Source organism: Bombina bombina, chromosome 6 (assembly GCF_027579735.1).
Source record: "Bombina bombina isolate aBomBom1 chromosome 6, aBomBom1.pri, whole genome shotgun sequence".
Classification (NCBI taxonomy): Eukaryota; Metazoa; Chordata; class Amphibia; order Anura; family Bombinatoridae; genus Bombina; species Bombina bombina.
This window is the reverse complement of record NC_069504.1, coordinates 334,758,463-334,776,046: the sequence shown is the minus strand read 5'-3', so window position 1 is coordinate 334,776,046 and position 17,584 is coordinate 334,758,463. Positions and strand designations below refer to the sequence as shown.

The window sequence follows — 17,584 nt, the reverse complement described above, 5'->3', positions numbered from 1 at the left end:
CACAACCCAAAATCTAAGTTAATTCTCATTAAATGAAATGGAAAAACTTAAAACATAAGCAGAAGAATCGAACTGAATCAGCTGCCTGAAAAACTTTTCTACCAAAAAACTGCTGCTGAAGAAGTGGATACATCAAAATGGTAGAATCTAGTAAATGTATGCAAAGAAGAACAGGTTGCTGCTTTGCAAATCTGAACAACTGAAGCTTCATTCTTAAAAGCCCACGAAGTGGAGACTAATCAAGTAGAATGAGCTGTAATTCTCTGAGGCGGGGCTTGACCCGACCCCAAATAAGCTGAATGAATCAAAAGCTTTAACCACGAAGCCAAGGAAATGGCAGAAGCCTTCTGACATTTCCTAGAACCAGAAAAGATAACAAATAGACTAGAAGTCTTCCTGAAATCTTTAGTAGCTTCAACATAATATTTCAAAGCTCTTACCACATCCAAAGAATGTAAGGAATTCTCCAAATAATTCTTAGGATTAGGACACAAGGAAGAGACAACAATTTCTCTATTAATGTTGTTAGAATTCACAACCTTAGGTAAGAATTTAAATGAAGTGCGCAAAATTTGCCTTATCCTGATGAAAAATCAGAAAAGGAGATTCACAAGAAAGAGCAGATAATTCAGAAACTCTTCTAGCAGAAGAGATGGCCAAAAGGAACAACACTTTCCAAGAAAGTATTTTAATGTCCAAAGAGAGCATAGGCTCAAATGGAGGAGCCTGTAAAGCCTTCAAAACCAAAATAAGACTCCAAGGAGGAGAGATTGATTTAATGACAGGCATGATCCAAACCAAAGCCTGTACAAAACAGTGAATATCAGGAAGCTTATCAATATTTCTGTGAAATGAGACAGAAAGAGCAGAGATTTGTCCCTTCAAGGAACTTGCAGACAAAACCTTAATCAAAACCATCCTGAAGAAACTGTAAAATTCTAGGAATTTTGAAAGAATGTCAAGTGAACTTATGAGAAGAACACCATGAAAATAAGTCTTTTAAACGCGATAAAAAATCTTTCTAAAAACAGATTTACGAGCCTGTAACATAGTATTAAACACTCTATGACTAAGCACTAGACGTTTAATTTCCATACCTTCAAATCTAATGATTTGAAAGCCTGATGGAAAAACAGACCTTGAGACAGAAAATTCGGCCTTAATGGAAGAGGTCCGAACAAGATCCGCATATCAAAACCTGTGAGGCCATGCTGGAACTACCAGCAATACAAACAACTGTTCCATGATGATTTTGGATATCACTCTTGGAAGAAGAACTAGAGGCGGGAAAATATAAGCAGGTTGGTAGCACCAAGAAAGTGTCAATGCATTCACTGCTTCCGCCTGAAGATCCCTGGACCTGGACAGGTACCTGGGAAGTTTTCTTGTTTAGATGAGAAGCCATCAGATCTATTTCTAAAAGACCCCACATCTGAACAATCTGAGAAAACACATTTGGATGGAGAGACCTCTCCCCCGGATGTAAAGTCTGATGGCTGAGATAATCTGCTTCCCAATTGTCTACAACTGGGATATGTACCACAGAAATTAGACAAGAGCTGTATTCCGCCCAAAAAAGTATTCAAGATACTTCTTTCATAGCTAGGGGACTGTGAGTTCCACCCTGATGATTGGCATATGCCACAGCTGTGATATTGTCTTGTCTGAAAGCAATTGAATGGATTTCTCTTCAACAGAGGCCAAGCCTGAAGAGCCCTGAAAATTGCACGTAGTTCCAAAATATTTATTGGTAATCTCGTCTCCTGAGATTTCCAAACACCTTGCGCTGTCAGAGATCCCCAAACAGCTCCCCAACCTGAAAAGACTCGCATCTGCTGTGATCACAGTCCAGGTTGGTCGAACCAAAAGAGCACCTAGAACTACACAATGGTGATCTAACCACCAAGTCAGAGATAGTCCAACATTGGGATTTAAGGATATTAATTGTGATATCCTTATATAATCCCTGCACCATTGATTCAGCATACAAAGCTGGAGAGGTCTCATATGAAAATGAGCAAAGGGAATCGCGTCCGATGCTGCAGTCATGAGACCTAAAACTTCCATGCACATAGCTACTGAAGGAAATTATAGAGACTGAAGGTTCCGACAAGCTGAAACCAATTTAAATTGTCTCTTGTCTGTTGGAGACAGAGACATGGACACAATCTATCTTGAAACCTAAAAAGGGGACCCTTGTCTGAGGAATCAAGGAACTTTTTGGTAAATTGATCCTCCAACCATGTCTTTGAAGAAACAACAGAAGTTGATTTGTATGAGATTCTGCAGAACGTAAAGACTGAGCAATTACCAAGATATTGTCCAAATAAGGAAACACAGAGAACGTTTGAAAAGATTCCTAGAGCTGTCGCTAGGCCAAAAAGGAAGAGCAACAAATTGATAATGCTTGCCTAAAAAAGAGAATCTCAGAAACTGATAGTAATCTGGATGAAACAGAATATGAAGATATGCATCCTATAAGTCTATTGTGGGCATATAATGCCCTTGCTGAACAAAGGAAGAATAGACCTTATAGTCACCATTCTGAAAGTTGGTACTCTTACATGTCGATTCAAAATTTTTAGATCCAAAACTGGTCTGAATTAATTTTCTTTCTTTGGGACAATGAATAGATTTGAATAAAACCCCAGACCCCGTTACTGAAACGGAACTGGCATGATTACCCCTGATAACTCCAGGTCTGAAACATACTTCAGGAAAGCATGAGCCTTACTGGGTTTGCTGGAATGCGTGAGAGAAAAAAACTTCTCACAGGCGGTCTTACTCTGAATCCTATTCTGTACCCCTGAGAGACAATATTCTGAATCTAAGGATTTTGGACCGAATTTATCCAAACATCTTAGAAAAATCTTAATCTGCCCCCTACCAGCTGAGCTGGAATATGGGCCGCACCTTCATGGGGACTTGGGGGCTGGCTTTGATCTCTTAAATTACATGAATTCCAATTTGAAGAAGGCTTCCAATTGGAAACATATTCCTTGGGGAAGAGTTAGGTTTCCAATCCTTATTAAGAACGAAATACGGTTAGAAGCTTTAGATTTACCCTCAGAACTTAATCTTGAGGCAAAAAACTCCTTTCCCCACAGTAACAGTTGAAAGTATTGAATCCAACTGTGAACCAAAAAATGTATTACCTTGGAAGGAAAGAAATAGAAATCTGGACTTAGAAATCATATCAGCATTCCAAGATTTAAGCCACAAAGCTCTTCTAGCTAAAATAGCTAAAGCCATAGTTTTAACATCAATTTTGATATCATCAAAAAATGGCATCACAAATGAAATTATTAGCATGTTGAAACAAGTTAACAATGCTAGACAAATCATGATCTGATACGTGTTGCGCTAAAGTTTCCAACCAAAAAGTTGAAGCAGCTGCAACATCAGCCAAATAAATTGCAGGCCTAAGAAAAAGACCTGAAAATAAATTAACTTTCCTTAGATAGGAGGATCTTTAAAATAAATACTATCTTCCATAGGAATAGTAGTACATTTAGCAAGAGTAGAGAGAGCCCCATCAACTTTGGGGATCTTTTCCCAAAACTCCAATCTAACTGCTGACAAAGGATAAAAAATTTAAAACCTTAAAGAAGGAATAAAAAAAGTACCAGACCTATTCCATACCTTGAAATCATATCAGAAATAGCATCAGGAACTGGAAAAAACCCCTGAAATAACCGCAGGAGGTTTATAAACAGAATTTAAATGTTTACTAGCTTTAAAATCAAGAGGACTAGTCTCCTCAATATCCAATGTAATCAACACTTCTTCAACAAAGAATGAATGTACTCCATTTTAAATAAATAAGTAGATTTGTTAGTGTCAATATCTGAGGAAGGATCTTCTGAATTAGATAGATCCACTTCAGAGCAGGATAATTCAGTATGTTGTCAGTCATTTGAAATTTCATCAACTTATGAGAAGTTTAAAAAGACCTTTACACTTATTAGAAGGCGGGATGGCAGACAAAGCCTTCTGAATAGAATTAGAAAATTATTCTTATAAATTCACAGGTATATCTTGTACATTAGATGTTAAAAGAATAGCAACAGGCAATGCATTATTACTGATGGACAGATTCTCTGCATGTAAAAGTTTATCATGATAACTTATTACAAACCACAGCTGAAGATATAATCTCCATAACATTACAATAAATGTAATTAGCTTTGGTAGAACTGATATCAGTCAGCAGTATTCCAACAGTGTTTTCTGAGACAGGAACAGATTGAGACCTCTTGCAAAATGTAAGAGAAAAAAACAACATATAAAGCAAAATTATCAATTTCCTTATATGGCAGTTTCAGGAATGGGAAAAAATACAACAGCATAGCCCTCTGATAGAGAAAAAAAGCATAAAGGAATGCGGTTTAAATTATGAAAATATTTGGCGCCAAGAATGACACACAGAGTAAACTTTTTTTGGCGCTAACAACATCCGGAAATGACACACTCGCTTCCTTGAAGACGCAACCTTGTGAAAGGACTCTGCATTGACAAAGACGCCGGAAATGACGTATTTGCGTCATCGAACGTAACTTCGCACCAAAAAAAATCTCGCGCCAAAAATGACGCAATATAGTTTGGCATTTTGCGCCCTTGCGAGCCTAATTCTGCCCACGAATTTAAAATGACATTCAATTGTAAAAAAGACTATACCCCAGGTAAGAAATAAATTTTCCTAAAAAAATGCTTTTCCCAGATATGAAACTGACAGTCTGCAAAAGGAAATATACTGAACCTGAATCATGGCAAATATAAGTACAGTATATAGTGCCAAACCATAGCTGAGAGTGTCTTAAGTAATGAAAACAAACTTACCAAAAGACACCCATCCACATATAGCAGATAGACAAACCAGTACTGAAATGGTTATCAGTAGAGGTAATGGAATATGAGAGTATATCGTCGATCTAAAAAGGAAGGCAGGAGATGAATCTCTACGACCGATAACAGAGAACCTATGAAATAGATCCCCGTGAGGAAAACCATTGCATTCAATAGGTGATACTCCCTTCACATCCCTCTGACATTCACTGTACTCTGAGAGGAATCGGGCTTCAAAAATGCTGAGAAGCGCATATCAACGTAGAAATCTTAGCACAAACTTATTTCACCACCTCCATAGGAGGCAAAGTTTGTAAAACTGAATTATGGGTGTGGTGAGGGGTGTATATATAGGCATTTTGAGGTTTGGGAAACTTTGCCCCTCCTGGTAGGATTGTATATCCCATACGTCACTAGCTCATGGTCTCTTGCCAATTACATGAAAGAAAAGAAACTTACACTGTCTTTAAAAAGTGAAAAGTAAACGTCTGTAGACATCTTTTAGGCTAAGGACACAACCATGAAAGACAATACAATAAAAAAAATATAACATTTTCCTGTATGTGAATAACATTGGAATGTCAAATATTAACCCTTTCAGTGTTAAACACTTTCCCACCTGGGTGCTAAGCTGAAATGAGGTTTTTTTTAATGTTTTAAATATTTTTTTTAACTTTTTTCCAAAGACGTATACCGTTGGAAAGGTTATGCAGCATGCCCCCTTCCCTATACGGTGCATTGTCTTTTTATTAATAAAGTTGCGCCGTGATGTCACCACGCAAAACGTGAAGCCCTGGCGATGCCTGTCACTATACAGACCCGATCGCTGGGGTAGGAGCGGGTGGGAGCCCCCAGGTCTCCCTCAAGGTCAAAGAGTGCTAGCGACGGCTCTGAGCCTGAGTGGTAAACTCTGCGACGGCTCAGGTTAGCGCACGAGCGATAACGGTTTGTTTTTTCCCCTTGTACACAGAAAAAGTTAGCGCAGTCCCGATATCTGAAGTCCTAAGGTTAGCGTGCGTCGGGTTTGGCTCACATGCAAAACTTTTACTTTGTAATAAAAAGATTACTTCTAGCTGTGCTTATGCTCAAGCAGGAGCTCTAAATACCGCTCAACTGGTAATCTAGCCCTAAGTGGGAAGCCAATTACAGGACAGTGTCCCTTTTATTAATACCTGCTCTTTTTATGTGTAAATGCAACTCTTAATGGGCAGACTTGTTACATTCATAATCAGTGGTTTTATCAATACTTACAACAGATTGGAAATAAGATCAAAATAATCATTGCAAATCTGTTCACTGTGCCTATGATATTTTATATCTAGAACATGCTTGCTAGTACCATAAAAATAGAACTAAGTGAGGAGCACTGAAGTAAAAACGAATCCATATTAAAACACAGAAACAAGTGTGGTACAAACAAAGTGTAAAGCCCCCACTAGGCTATAAAAACAGCTGACTTGTTTAGGCTGGGGTCATAATCAAAGGTGATTAGTACCATTAAAAGTCTAGAGAACTGAGTGAGAGTGTCTACTATAATTAACTTAAAGGGACATGAAATCCATTTTTTTTCTTTCATGATTCAGACAGATTATACAATTTTATACAACTTCCAATTTGCTTCTATTATCAAATTTGCTTCATTCTCTTGGTATCCTTTATCGCTAGCTCAACACATAGGATGAGACAATGACAAGAAGCAATTATATGCAGCCATCAGCTAGCTTCCAGTAGTGAGTTGCTGTTGCTGAGGATATATGCATATGCAAACAAATGTGCTTATCCTTAGCAGGAGAGCAAAGAAAATGAAGTTGTTTAACACCTTAAGCCATTGCAACGTGTATATATACACGTTATGCGGTACTTTGTTTATCGTACCACACAATGTATATATACATCGGATGGAGCTGCTGGAAGCTCCACCAGTCTCGACTGTTACAACCGAAAGCTAGAGTTCCTGAGTTTCTGCCTGTATATGGAACAGTGCTCTAGTTACATATGAAGGCAGATGCCAGATCGTTAGAGGGTGACACTGCGTGTGTCACCATATGTAACAGTTATCTGCTGGTGCCGGTGGGAGATGTGGGGGGAAATCCGGGAGGCGGAAGGGATGGGGATCTACACTACAGAAAAAAGGTGCGGTGCAGGGTTCCCTAAGTAATGATCTGAAGAGGGGGAGTTGTCGGTGGACCACTACACTACAGAACATTAAACAATAAATAATAAATAAATATATATATATATATATATATATATATACAGCAAGAAACAGGTGCACTCTCACAAACAATAAGGCAGGTGCCAGGGTGCTAGAGTAGGTTAAGATATAGCGAATAGAAAACAGCACTCTCTGGTCTTAACAGCAAATAAATTACTTTTATTCGGTAACGTTTCGGGGAATGCTCCCCTTCATCAGACCAACAATGTACAAGTGAAGCAAACCTTTATACACATACAAGACCCTCCCCCAGTGAAAAAAACACCAAAATTAGTTGCCATGGCAACTAATTAACATAACAACACACATCAAATCTCCATAGTCAATTACAAATAGCACAAATGGTACCAATAAGCAATTAGTAAAAACTGGTATATGCAATACAGAAGTGTAAATGCATAAAGACCATTACACCAATTAAATCTAAATCCTATGTACATCCTATGTACAAATCATAAAAAAAATATGAAAAACAGAGCACATGTATTAGGGGCTGAATGTAGGAGTGTAAAATACACGCTCTGTAGCCGAACAACCAAATGCTGCAGTGCTTAAAAGTAATACATTGGTGGTTAATAAGACATGTGTGTGTGTGTGTAACACTTTCAATGTCATAATTGCATACTTTGTAGCATTGTCGTGTATACGTCCACACCCGTACAGGAATGTACAGAAGGCATAGTCACTATACCATTGTAAATCAATCTATAGTATTGGCATAAGATATGAGACCTGTAAGTGCCGTACTAAACATATAATTAAACTAATAATTAAACTAATGAACAACTTGTGCACTGATAGAGACAAAGGTAAATGCATATTGTGAATTGAATAGGCAGAACTGACCTTATCTATAGCCCAAATCTAGGTGGACACGGAGTGTCACATCGGACCCAACTGAAAAAGCCGCTGCCAATAGTGTGTATAGTAAGAGAGGGGGTCGTAGTTCCCAAAACAACCCAGTGTCATAGCCGTCTAGATGGATCTGCGCACGTGTATCAGACAGGGGCAGTCCATTCTCTACTCTAGCTACAGGGTGGCCGTGATTGGTGTAAACGGGCAAGCCCCTATGTGTGTAGGGAAACCTTGTATGTCCCGCACTCTCCTAAAGAATTAAGTGTGTTAACAGCTCAATGTGGGGCACGTACCCACAACATATATATAACAATTCATAGAACAATTCCTGAAGCTGCTGGTCCCAAGTCTAACTGCGTCCCAAGTGCTTAAGCTAAAATTCAGCCAGTGTCAGAAATAATGAGAAGCGGCAGGTGCCATACTATGTGTAATGGGGGCAAAGAGGCACAGATCACTAATCCTATACGAACTATCAGAGTGCGTAAAAACTCAACACTATGGGGCAAGCATGTAATACAGAATATGAACAAGGATATGTCATAACTGTATACCCTAGTGTGTGTACTGTCAGACAACAACCAAAGTATACACCGTTCGTATATGGCCTATATGTGAACCAGACAGGACATAGGAGTAGTTAAAACATGATGGTAAGGATCACAATATTAGAGAACAAAGAGTAGGTATCTAGGTAAAATTTAGGTAAAATTTAAATACACGTAAATACATAGGTAAAGCACTGTTGAGATCTGCAGCAAACTGGTTATAAACACTAGGGCCATAGGCCACCAGGGGCATAGCAAAGTCATACAAGAATTAACACTAAGATACCAAGTACACACATTGGTACTGGTAAACACATAGATAATGTCATGAGATAGAGATTTCAGTGCGCAAGTTGTTCATTAGTTTAATTATTAGTTTAATTATATGTTTAGTACGGCACTTACAGGTCTCATATATCTTATGCCAATACTATAGATTGATTTACAATGGTATGGTGACTGTGCCTTCTGCACACTCCTGTACGGGTGTGGACGTATACACGACAATGCTACAAAGTATGCAATTATGACATTGAAAGTGCTACACACACATGTCTTATTAACCACCAATGTATTACTTTTAAGCACTGCAGCATTTAGTTGTTCGGCTGCAGAGAGTGTATTTTACACTCCTACATTCAGCCCCTAATACATGTGCTCTGTTTATGTTTTTTATGTTTTCCATGTTTTTTATGATTTGTATATATGATGTACATAGGATTTAGATTTAATTGGTGTAATGGTCTTTATGCATTTACACTTCTGTATTGCATATACCAGTTTTTACTAATTGCTTATTGGTACCATTTGTGCTATTTGTAATTGACTATGGAGATTTGCTGTGTGTTGTTAAGTTAATTAGTTGCCATGGCAACTCATTTTAGCATTTTTTTCACTGGGGGAGGGTCTTGTATGTGTATAAAGGTTTGCTTCACTTGTACATTGTTGGTCTGATGAAGGGGAGCATTCCCCGAAACGTTACCGAATAAAAGTAATTTATTTACTGTTAAGACCAGAGAGTGCTGTTTTCTATTCGCTATATATATATATATATATATATATATATATATATATATATATAAATAATGTGAGCAGAAGGAAGCGCACTCCAAAGGGCTTGTAATTAAGTATTCACCTTTATTGTGAACGTTTTCGAGCTTATACAGCTCGTCCTCAGACAGGCAAGATATAGACAGTTACACTTACCACCACCGTGCCTAAATACCCATCCCACTACTACGTCACACTCTACACGTAGGACACACCCCCCTAGGGGAGCTGTCGGCCGTGTCACTGCGGCGAAGAAATAGGAACCCAAGTGACATAAAAAATGACATTAAAAACAAGTCCACTGTTGATAATAGATACAAAGCAGGATATGGCACATAATAATACAAGTATAATGCGGCAAGTACACTGCCGTAATCCCATCACCATGGTGACAATACAACAAACTCAGCCATTGGATAATGCCCTAAGGCCAATCAGAGCAAACAATAACAAACCAAGCTATCAAATCTTAGGCTGTAAGTATTGCCGTAAACAGCAAAATAAAACGAACAATCATACTATTTGCGATCGTCTTGCTGAGAGGGCTGAGAACAAAAGCGCAGGTGAAGATCAACCCGAAAACCGAAATAACAACAGAAAAATTCTGTACACTCAGTCAGCCGACGGTCACCATAGTAACCGCCAAACAAAGGCGGTAATGAATAACATTGAAGGCCAATAGGGGAGAGAGCAATGTAGTGGATAGAAACCGTTAGATAGAGGGGATGATAATCATTTAATTGATATACGAACGTCAGTATGTGGAGGTTCAGACATAACATAAAAACGGACAAACATCATCCTTTGCGTAGTCCGCACAAAGCAGACAGTCTGAGCGCACACATAACTGACGGACAGGAAAGGAAGAAAAAATGCCACCAGAGCCAGCATACAAGGGAGCAAATATGTGGGGAAAAAGATTGAAAATGCAATAAGCTAGAATAAGAACCAATATTTGCTTTCCAAAACAAAACAAAAAATAAAGATAACCATGAGTACCATTTAGTGACCAGGGAGAGAAGAGTAACAAAAACAATAAAACTTAGGCAAAATCACAAATAAAGAATGAAAAGTAAAAAATAAAAAATAATTGGGATGGAAAGTAATCCGTTATGGAGAGGCAGGGATTGAACATGCAAGATAGAAATGTAATGAAGGCAACAAAATAGAGAGAAGCAAGCTAGTGGAAAGAACCATACAGAATAGATGGTGGCTCTCAATAGGTATGATAACCAAATTATGGCTCTCCATATGGCATATAGGGGTATCTAAAGAAACACCTGCCAATCAAGGAATGCATTGAGTCCCTTTGGTGTGATGGTTTCCAGCTTGTACATCCAGCGAGACTCTCTCTGTAGTAATAATTTATTGTGATCACCTCCGCTACTCAGGGGTGGAATGTGATCTATTATGGTGTATTTCAGATCCGAAACCCTGTGCTGGCAATCCACGAAGTGACGTGCTACCGGCTGTTCAGATTCTCCTCGTTTGAGGGCAGTCCGAATGGCGGAGCGATGGTTTGCCATCCGTGTTCTCAAATCGTCAGAGGTTTTGCCCACATAGTACAGACCACAGGGGCAGTGTAACAAGTACACAATGTAGGTTGTAGTACATGTAAGGCGGTGCTTGTGTCTATATATCTGGCGTCTGTGTGGGTGCATGAAAGAAGACCCAGTGATCAACCCATTACAGGTTACGCATCCCAGACAGCGGAAGACCCCTGTTTTCTTATTTGTCTCCAGCCAAGTCGACTGACGGTAGCAATCCATTGGATCTGTTTTAATCAAAAAGTCACGCAGGGATCTCGATCTGCGGAACCCCAATCGTGGAGTGGACATATGGGTAAAATGGAGAGATTTATCAGACTTCAGGATGTTCCAATGATTCTGAAGTACTCCTGTGATTGTCTTTTTGTCTCCTGTGTACGTAGTGACAAAAGTCATCCGTTGTTCCATCCTTTCTTTATGTAATACTGAGGTCAGATCTAAAGCAGATCGTTGTGTAGATATCAGCTCCTCAGGGTATTCCCTCATTTTGAACCTAGATGACATCTCATCAAGTTGTTGAATTTTGTTCACCTCCTGAGTGTTGTTCCTAACAACCCGTAGTAATTGTGACTTCGGCAGTGATCTTTTTGTTGCTGGAGGATGACAGCTGGTATAATGCAACAGAGAGTTCCTATCTGTGTTCTTCCGGAACAAGGTAGAATGTATTCTGTTTTGTTTCTTATACAGACGTACATCCAGGAAGTCAACTTGTGTCCTGTCGAACTGGATCTTGAACTGTAAGGCAGGATTAGCCATATTAAGTTGTTCAAACCATTCCTCCAACTGCCTCTGTGACCCAGACCAGAAAAGGAGCAGGTCATCAATGTATCTTCTAAAGAAAATAATTTTTTCATGCTTGAAGAGATCTGTTCCAAATTCCTCGAACCACCCCATAAATAAATTAGCGTACGATGGGGCCACGTTCGACCCCATCGCCGTTCCAGTTAGTTGTAAGAAAAACTTCTGCTCAAACCTAAAATAATTCATGGTTAGGCAGATCTGCAATAGATAGAGTAGGACTTCAGGTGGAGGCCCTATGTATGGGGTTCTTAATAGATGGAATTCAACTGCCTTTAAGCCCTCTGTATGTGGGATCACAGTATAAAGGCTTGTGACATCAAGTGTCACAAGCAAAACATCCTCGTCCAGGGGACCCCAGTTCCTAAGTATGGTCAACAGAGTAGATGAATCCTTAAGGTATGAAGGCGTATGTTAGACCAGGGGCTGTAGGAAATAGTCTACAAAGATCGCCATAGGTTGCTGTAAAGAACCTATAGCCGAAACTATAGGCCTGCCCGGCGGCTTATCTAGCCTTTTTTGTATCTTGGGAAGCGTGTAGAACACCGGTGTCCTAGGGAATTCAGTATTCAAGAATTCATAAGTGCCTTTATCCAAAAGTCCTTCCCGATATGCCAGGGCAGTATATTGGTCAATCTGTTTCTTATATGTCATGGTTGGATCATGGGTCAATAGCTTATAGGTCTTTTCATCCATTAATTGCAGCATATATAGCATTGCAGCATCCATTATTGCCAGCAGCATATATATATATATATATATATATATATATATATATATATATATATATAGTGTTTTATAGGTACTGGCAGACAGCGAGTACCTAAGATGGCTGACACTAGTTAGAGGGGGGAGAGTTAGAGAGCTGTTTGCGAGGGATCAGGGAGGTTGGAGGGTAAGGAAGGATCTCACACTGCAGAAAATAGAAAAAAAATTGCCTTACATCTTTATATTGGCAGACTATTTGCCAGTACCTAAGATGTGGTGACACAGGGGTGAGGGAGGGAAGAGAGCTGTTTGGGATGGATCAGGTAGGGATCAAGGGGTGGGACGTCATCTCTAATAAAGTTAAAATTAACCTTACAAGCAACCTGATTAACCCCTTCACTGCCAGGAATAATAGAAGTTTGGTGCGCAGCTGCAATTAGCAACCTTTTAATTATCAAAAAGCAATAACAAAGCCATGTATGTATGATATTTCTGAACAAAGGGGATCCCAGAGAAGCTTTTACAATCATTTGTGTCATGATTGCACAAGCGGTATGTGAATAATTTCCAGACATCCCAACTCTCCCTGAAGTTCAGGGAGTCTCCCTGATTGTAATAGTGGCTCCCTGATGCCAGCAAATGGAATGCAATCTCCCTGAAACTCCAAGTACTATGGTCCAATGTGCCCCAAATCTGGAAAAGTGTTTCTTTAAGGAACACCTTTAGTTGCTGGAACGTTATAGAACTCTCAAAGCATGCATCAGTAGCCAAAAAGCCCCCACTGGGCTAAAACACAAATACTACCTTATTTACTGCACGTAATTAAACTTCGTATTCTAAAATATTTAAGCATTCAACAAGTGTACAATCACTGGAAATAATGTATGTAGTTGTGCAATAAAGCTACTTTTTTGTGTGACTTTAGTGGGAAGCTACTTTAATGATAAGTCTCTATCTTACTTAGGGTTTCAAGGTGTCCAATATATAACTGGGAGGGAGGGGGGGGGTGGCGGCGCAGAAGCGGGTGAAGCCACCTCCCTGAAATGGGTTTTTGCAGGTTGTGATGTCTGAATTTCAGTGAGAGACTCGGTTTGTGAAAAAGTTTTTTTTGTTGTATTTTTGTTTTGTTGTATGATCACATTTGGCAGTGAAATGCTGGCTTAATATATACCATAATGGGCCTAGTTTAATACCTTGGGTTGTTTACTTAAGAAAAAATATCGTTTTGATTGGTAAATTAAAAAAAAACAAGGCTCTATTTCTGTTTAAATGGAGTGATCGCAAAAATGCTAAAAATTATCTAGTATTTTGGGCAAGTTCTTCTCTGAAAGTCCCGGTAGTGAAGGTGTTAAAAATGCATACTCTAGCCAAAATCATGAACGTTTAGTTTCGACTGCCCCTTTAACAACAAGAAAACTGATTAAAAAACCAAAACAACATAATTCTGTGGGAATATGTGCCAGAACATACATGAAAGTGTAAGTTACTGTTATTTCCTGATTTGTTGTTTTGCTATTTAAAAACGTCTGGCATTCTTCTTACACTAACTCTTAATTAGAATCTTTTGTTTATTTAATAGGGGCATAGTACCCAAAAATAAGTTGATATTGTTTTAATTATCATTAAAACTGTGTAAATTTCCTACTAGCATTGGTTTCCTTTAGTAAAAAAATCTTAAAGGGAAACTGAAACCAATTTTTTTCTTTTGTGATTCAGATAGAGCATGAAATTTTAAGCAACTTTCTAATTTACTCCTATTAACAAATTTTCTTCATTCTCTATTTGAAATGTAAGAATGTAAGTTTAGATGCCGGCCCATTTATGGTGAACAACCTGGGTTGTTCAAGCTGATTGGTGGATAAATTCATCCACCAATAAAAAGTGCTGTCCAGAGTCCTAAACCAAAAAAAAGCTTAGATGCCTTCTTTTTCAAATAAAGATAGCAAGAGAATGAAGAAAAAATGATAATAGGAGTAAATTAGAAAGTTGCTTAAAATGTCATGCTCTATCAGAAACACGGAAGAAAAAATTTGGGTTCAGTGTCCCTTTAAGATTTTTCCAATGTGATTTAACATGCTTGCATATATAACCACAAGCTATGCATTGCTGTGGTATGCCGCGATCTCCCCTCCATTGTGCTAAATAGGCAGAAAGTGCAACACGTTTGCAAACACTGCCACCCAGTGGAAACTGTATCTCTCAAGAATGTAAGAAAAAAATAAACTACTACTAAAATGTGTACCCAGCTTTAGAAAGAACTCATCTGGCTGGAAATAGTGGAATTTATTTTAACCAGCTATTTTTTTTTTCTTTTCTTGAAAGCAACAATGTTCCTTTTATATCAACCACATCATGTAAGTGTGTAAAATGTACTCTGTAGTAATACTTTTAGAAATGCTGCATTCTAGTGTAAATAAGAAAAAAAGTTTAAGATAAGATACATAACTTTTGATTGGTGAATTTATTTACATGTGTTTGCATTGGTAGTGTGTTTATTTTAACCTATGGTTATATGTTCCCATGTATAGGCAAGTCGTTGGTTATGGAAGAAATTGAAGCCTCAGCCTCCATCTTCACGATCTCTACCCTGTCCTCGTCTGGGACACAGTTTTTCCCTCCATGGAAACAAGTGTTATTTGTTTGGTGGCCTGGCAAATGAAAGCGAAGATACCAACAATAATATTCCTAGGTGTATAATTAATTTTCAAATCATTGCACTGCTGGTTGTATACTCTTACAGCTGCGTTTAAAGTAAATGTGTTATTGTGAAAACGAAAATACAAATAAAACTTTGAAGCAACTTTTTTAACTGAAAATAAAACTATGGTCTAGAAATATGTTTTGTTATAGCCTACATATTACAAGTCTGTGCCTAAAAATCAGTGTCACTTCTTCTTTAGGGCTCGTTTTGTAATGTTCGTGGGATATTTCCTGGCCAGTAGTCTTCTTATCCCAGCATCAAGTGGAAAGATAAGAAAAAATCCAGAACTAAATATAACATTTTGGTAGAATGAGGAAGTACAGGAACATCATAAGCTGCAAGGGTTAATGAGGAGCACGTCACTGGCCTGAGTAGGGTTCAGAAGTAAGCAGATAGTACTAAGCCCCTACAAAAAACACAAAAATAAAAGAAATGCTCACTAGGGAATGCAGGGTTCAGGGAGAAGAGACAGTCCAATGTTTCTGAGAATCAAGGGGTTAAGCAAAGGAATGGTTAATAGACAATGCAGGGTTCAATAACAAGCAGGCAGACCAATCTTTCTGAGTATCAAAAGGGTTAAAGGGCCATGATACCCAAATGTTGAAACACTTGAAAGTGATGCAGCATAGCTGCAAAAAGCTGACGATAATATCACCTGAACGTCTCTATGTAAAAAAAGAAAGATATTTTAACTCAAAATGTCCTAAGTATTCACACCCCATTGTAAAGAGCTTTAAGCAGCAAATCAGTATGCCTGTCCTGGGACAGGCAAGGCAGTGAGCCTCATGCACACTTGTGTTATTTCCCTATTCGGTTTAAGGGTGTCTACTATGAAATCTCATGCGAGTTAAGTGAAATCTCATGAGATCACAGTAAAAGAGTTCATGACCTCAGCACTGCTGATGCTGATTGGCTTCTGTTCATTTCCCTTTTTTTTACCTTCAGCTGTGCAGCTGCTCAGTATAACTTTTTAAACAGAACTTACTCTGCTGAGCTGAGGAGATTGTGAGGTAAAATATCTTCCTTTTTTACATAGAGATGCTCAGATGATATTTACCTGTCAGCTTTTTACAGTTATACTGCATCACTTTCAAGTGATTTAGCATATAAGTATTATGTCCCTTTAAGCAGTAGAATGGTCAATAAGCAATGCAGTCCAATCTTTCTCAGTATCAAAAGGGTTAAGCAGTAGAATGGTCAATAGCAATGCAGGTTTCAGAAACAAGCAGGCAGTCCAGTAAAGCACAATAGTAAACAGCAAAACAAAAGCACCCAGGAGTACACAGAGGAAAACCTATACTAGAGCACTTACAGACTGAAGGAGATTACCTTAAATAGGGGCAGGCTCATGCATAGGTGTACAGGAAATGAGCAGAGCAGCAATCGCGGCAAGCAGTGATGATGTCACTGCCGTGGGCCGCACAACAACCAGGTGCTGCCATGGCAAGGACAGGGATGAGAGGGGCTGTGGCATGACAAGTTTACATTTCAATAGTAGTGGAAGTAACATAAAAATTGTCATAACGTGTACTTTTATGTAAACTAACACTTATGTCAGTGAATTGTACATGTAGTCTGTTAGCAAGTGACCATAGTCAGCACACAAGCAGGGCAACATATCTCAGTGCAATATGGGGGGTTTTGTGTCTTGCAGTACTTGTCTGCTGAAGTTGTCTATATAAAAATATCGTGGGTCACTAGCTTCATCATTTGCCCAACTTCACACTGTTCTGAGTTTTACCTAACTTAAGAGTACCTTGAGTCTGTAAACAATATTTTTTATATCTCATTAAATTATATTCTTAATTTTTATTATTTCCCAATCATTTTACAGGTACCTTAATGACTTATTTGAACTTGAGCTCCGTCCAGGAACTGGAGTTGTTGGCTGGAACATCCCATCTACAAAGGGAACCCCACCATCTCCAAGAGAGTCCCACTCTGCTGTTGTATATAGTAGAAAAGATAATGGAAAATCAAAGCTATTTATTTTTGGGGGAATGTCTGGATGTCGACTTGGTGATCTTTGGGAACTTGACATTGGTGAGGTCTACTTGTTTATTTGGGTTCAATGCTTATTATGATTTTGCTTTTTCTAAGCAACAACCTGCACCTAGAACCCTGTTTTTGTAATTCATTATGATGGATGTAATCGAAATTATTAAATGTGGATGTGTTAAAAAGTTTTTCCAATACTACACTTTATGTGCTGCTCAGTGGAAGAATCTGCAAGCGCTATTAGCGTTGTTGCAATACATGTTTGTGTGCAAAAATACTTCTGAGAAAAGTTATCATATTCTGTGCCAACTTTTTTTGTACA

The 17,584-nt window shown here is 38.6% G+C and overlaps 1 protein-coding gene across 1 annotated transcript in view; it reads left to right on the top strand.

Moving 5' to 3' along the window:
* Positions 1–17,584, top strand: part of HCFC2 (host cell factor C2) — a 268,454-nt gene that overhangs the window by 32,332 nt on the left and 218,538 nt on the right. Inside the window, exons 3-4 of the mRNA XM_053716965.1 lie at positions 15,092–15,252; positions 17,099–17,307. Coding sequence (XP_053572940.1) covers positions 15,092–15,252; positions 17,099–17,307 — 370 coding nt within the window. The remainder of the gene's footprint in view (positions 1–15,091; positions 15,253–17,098; positions 17,308–17,584) is intronic.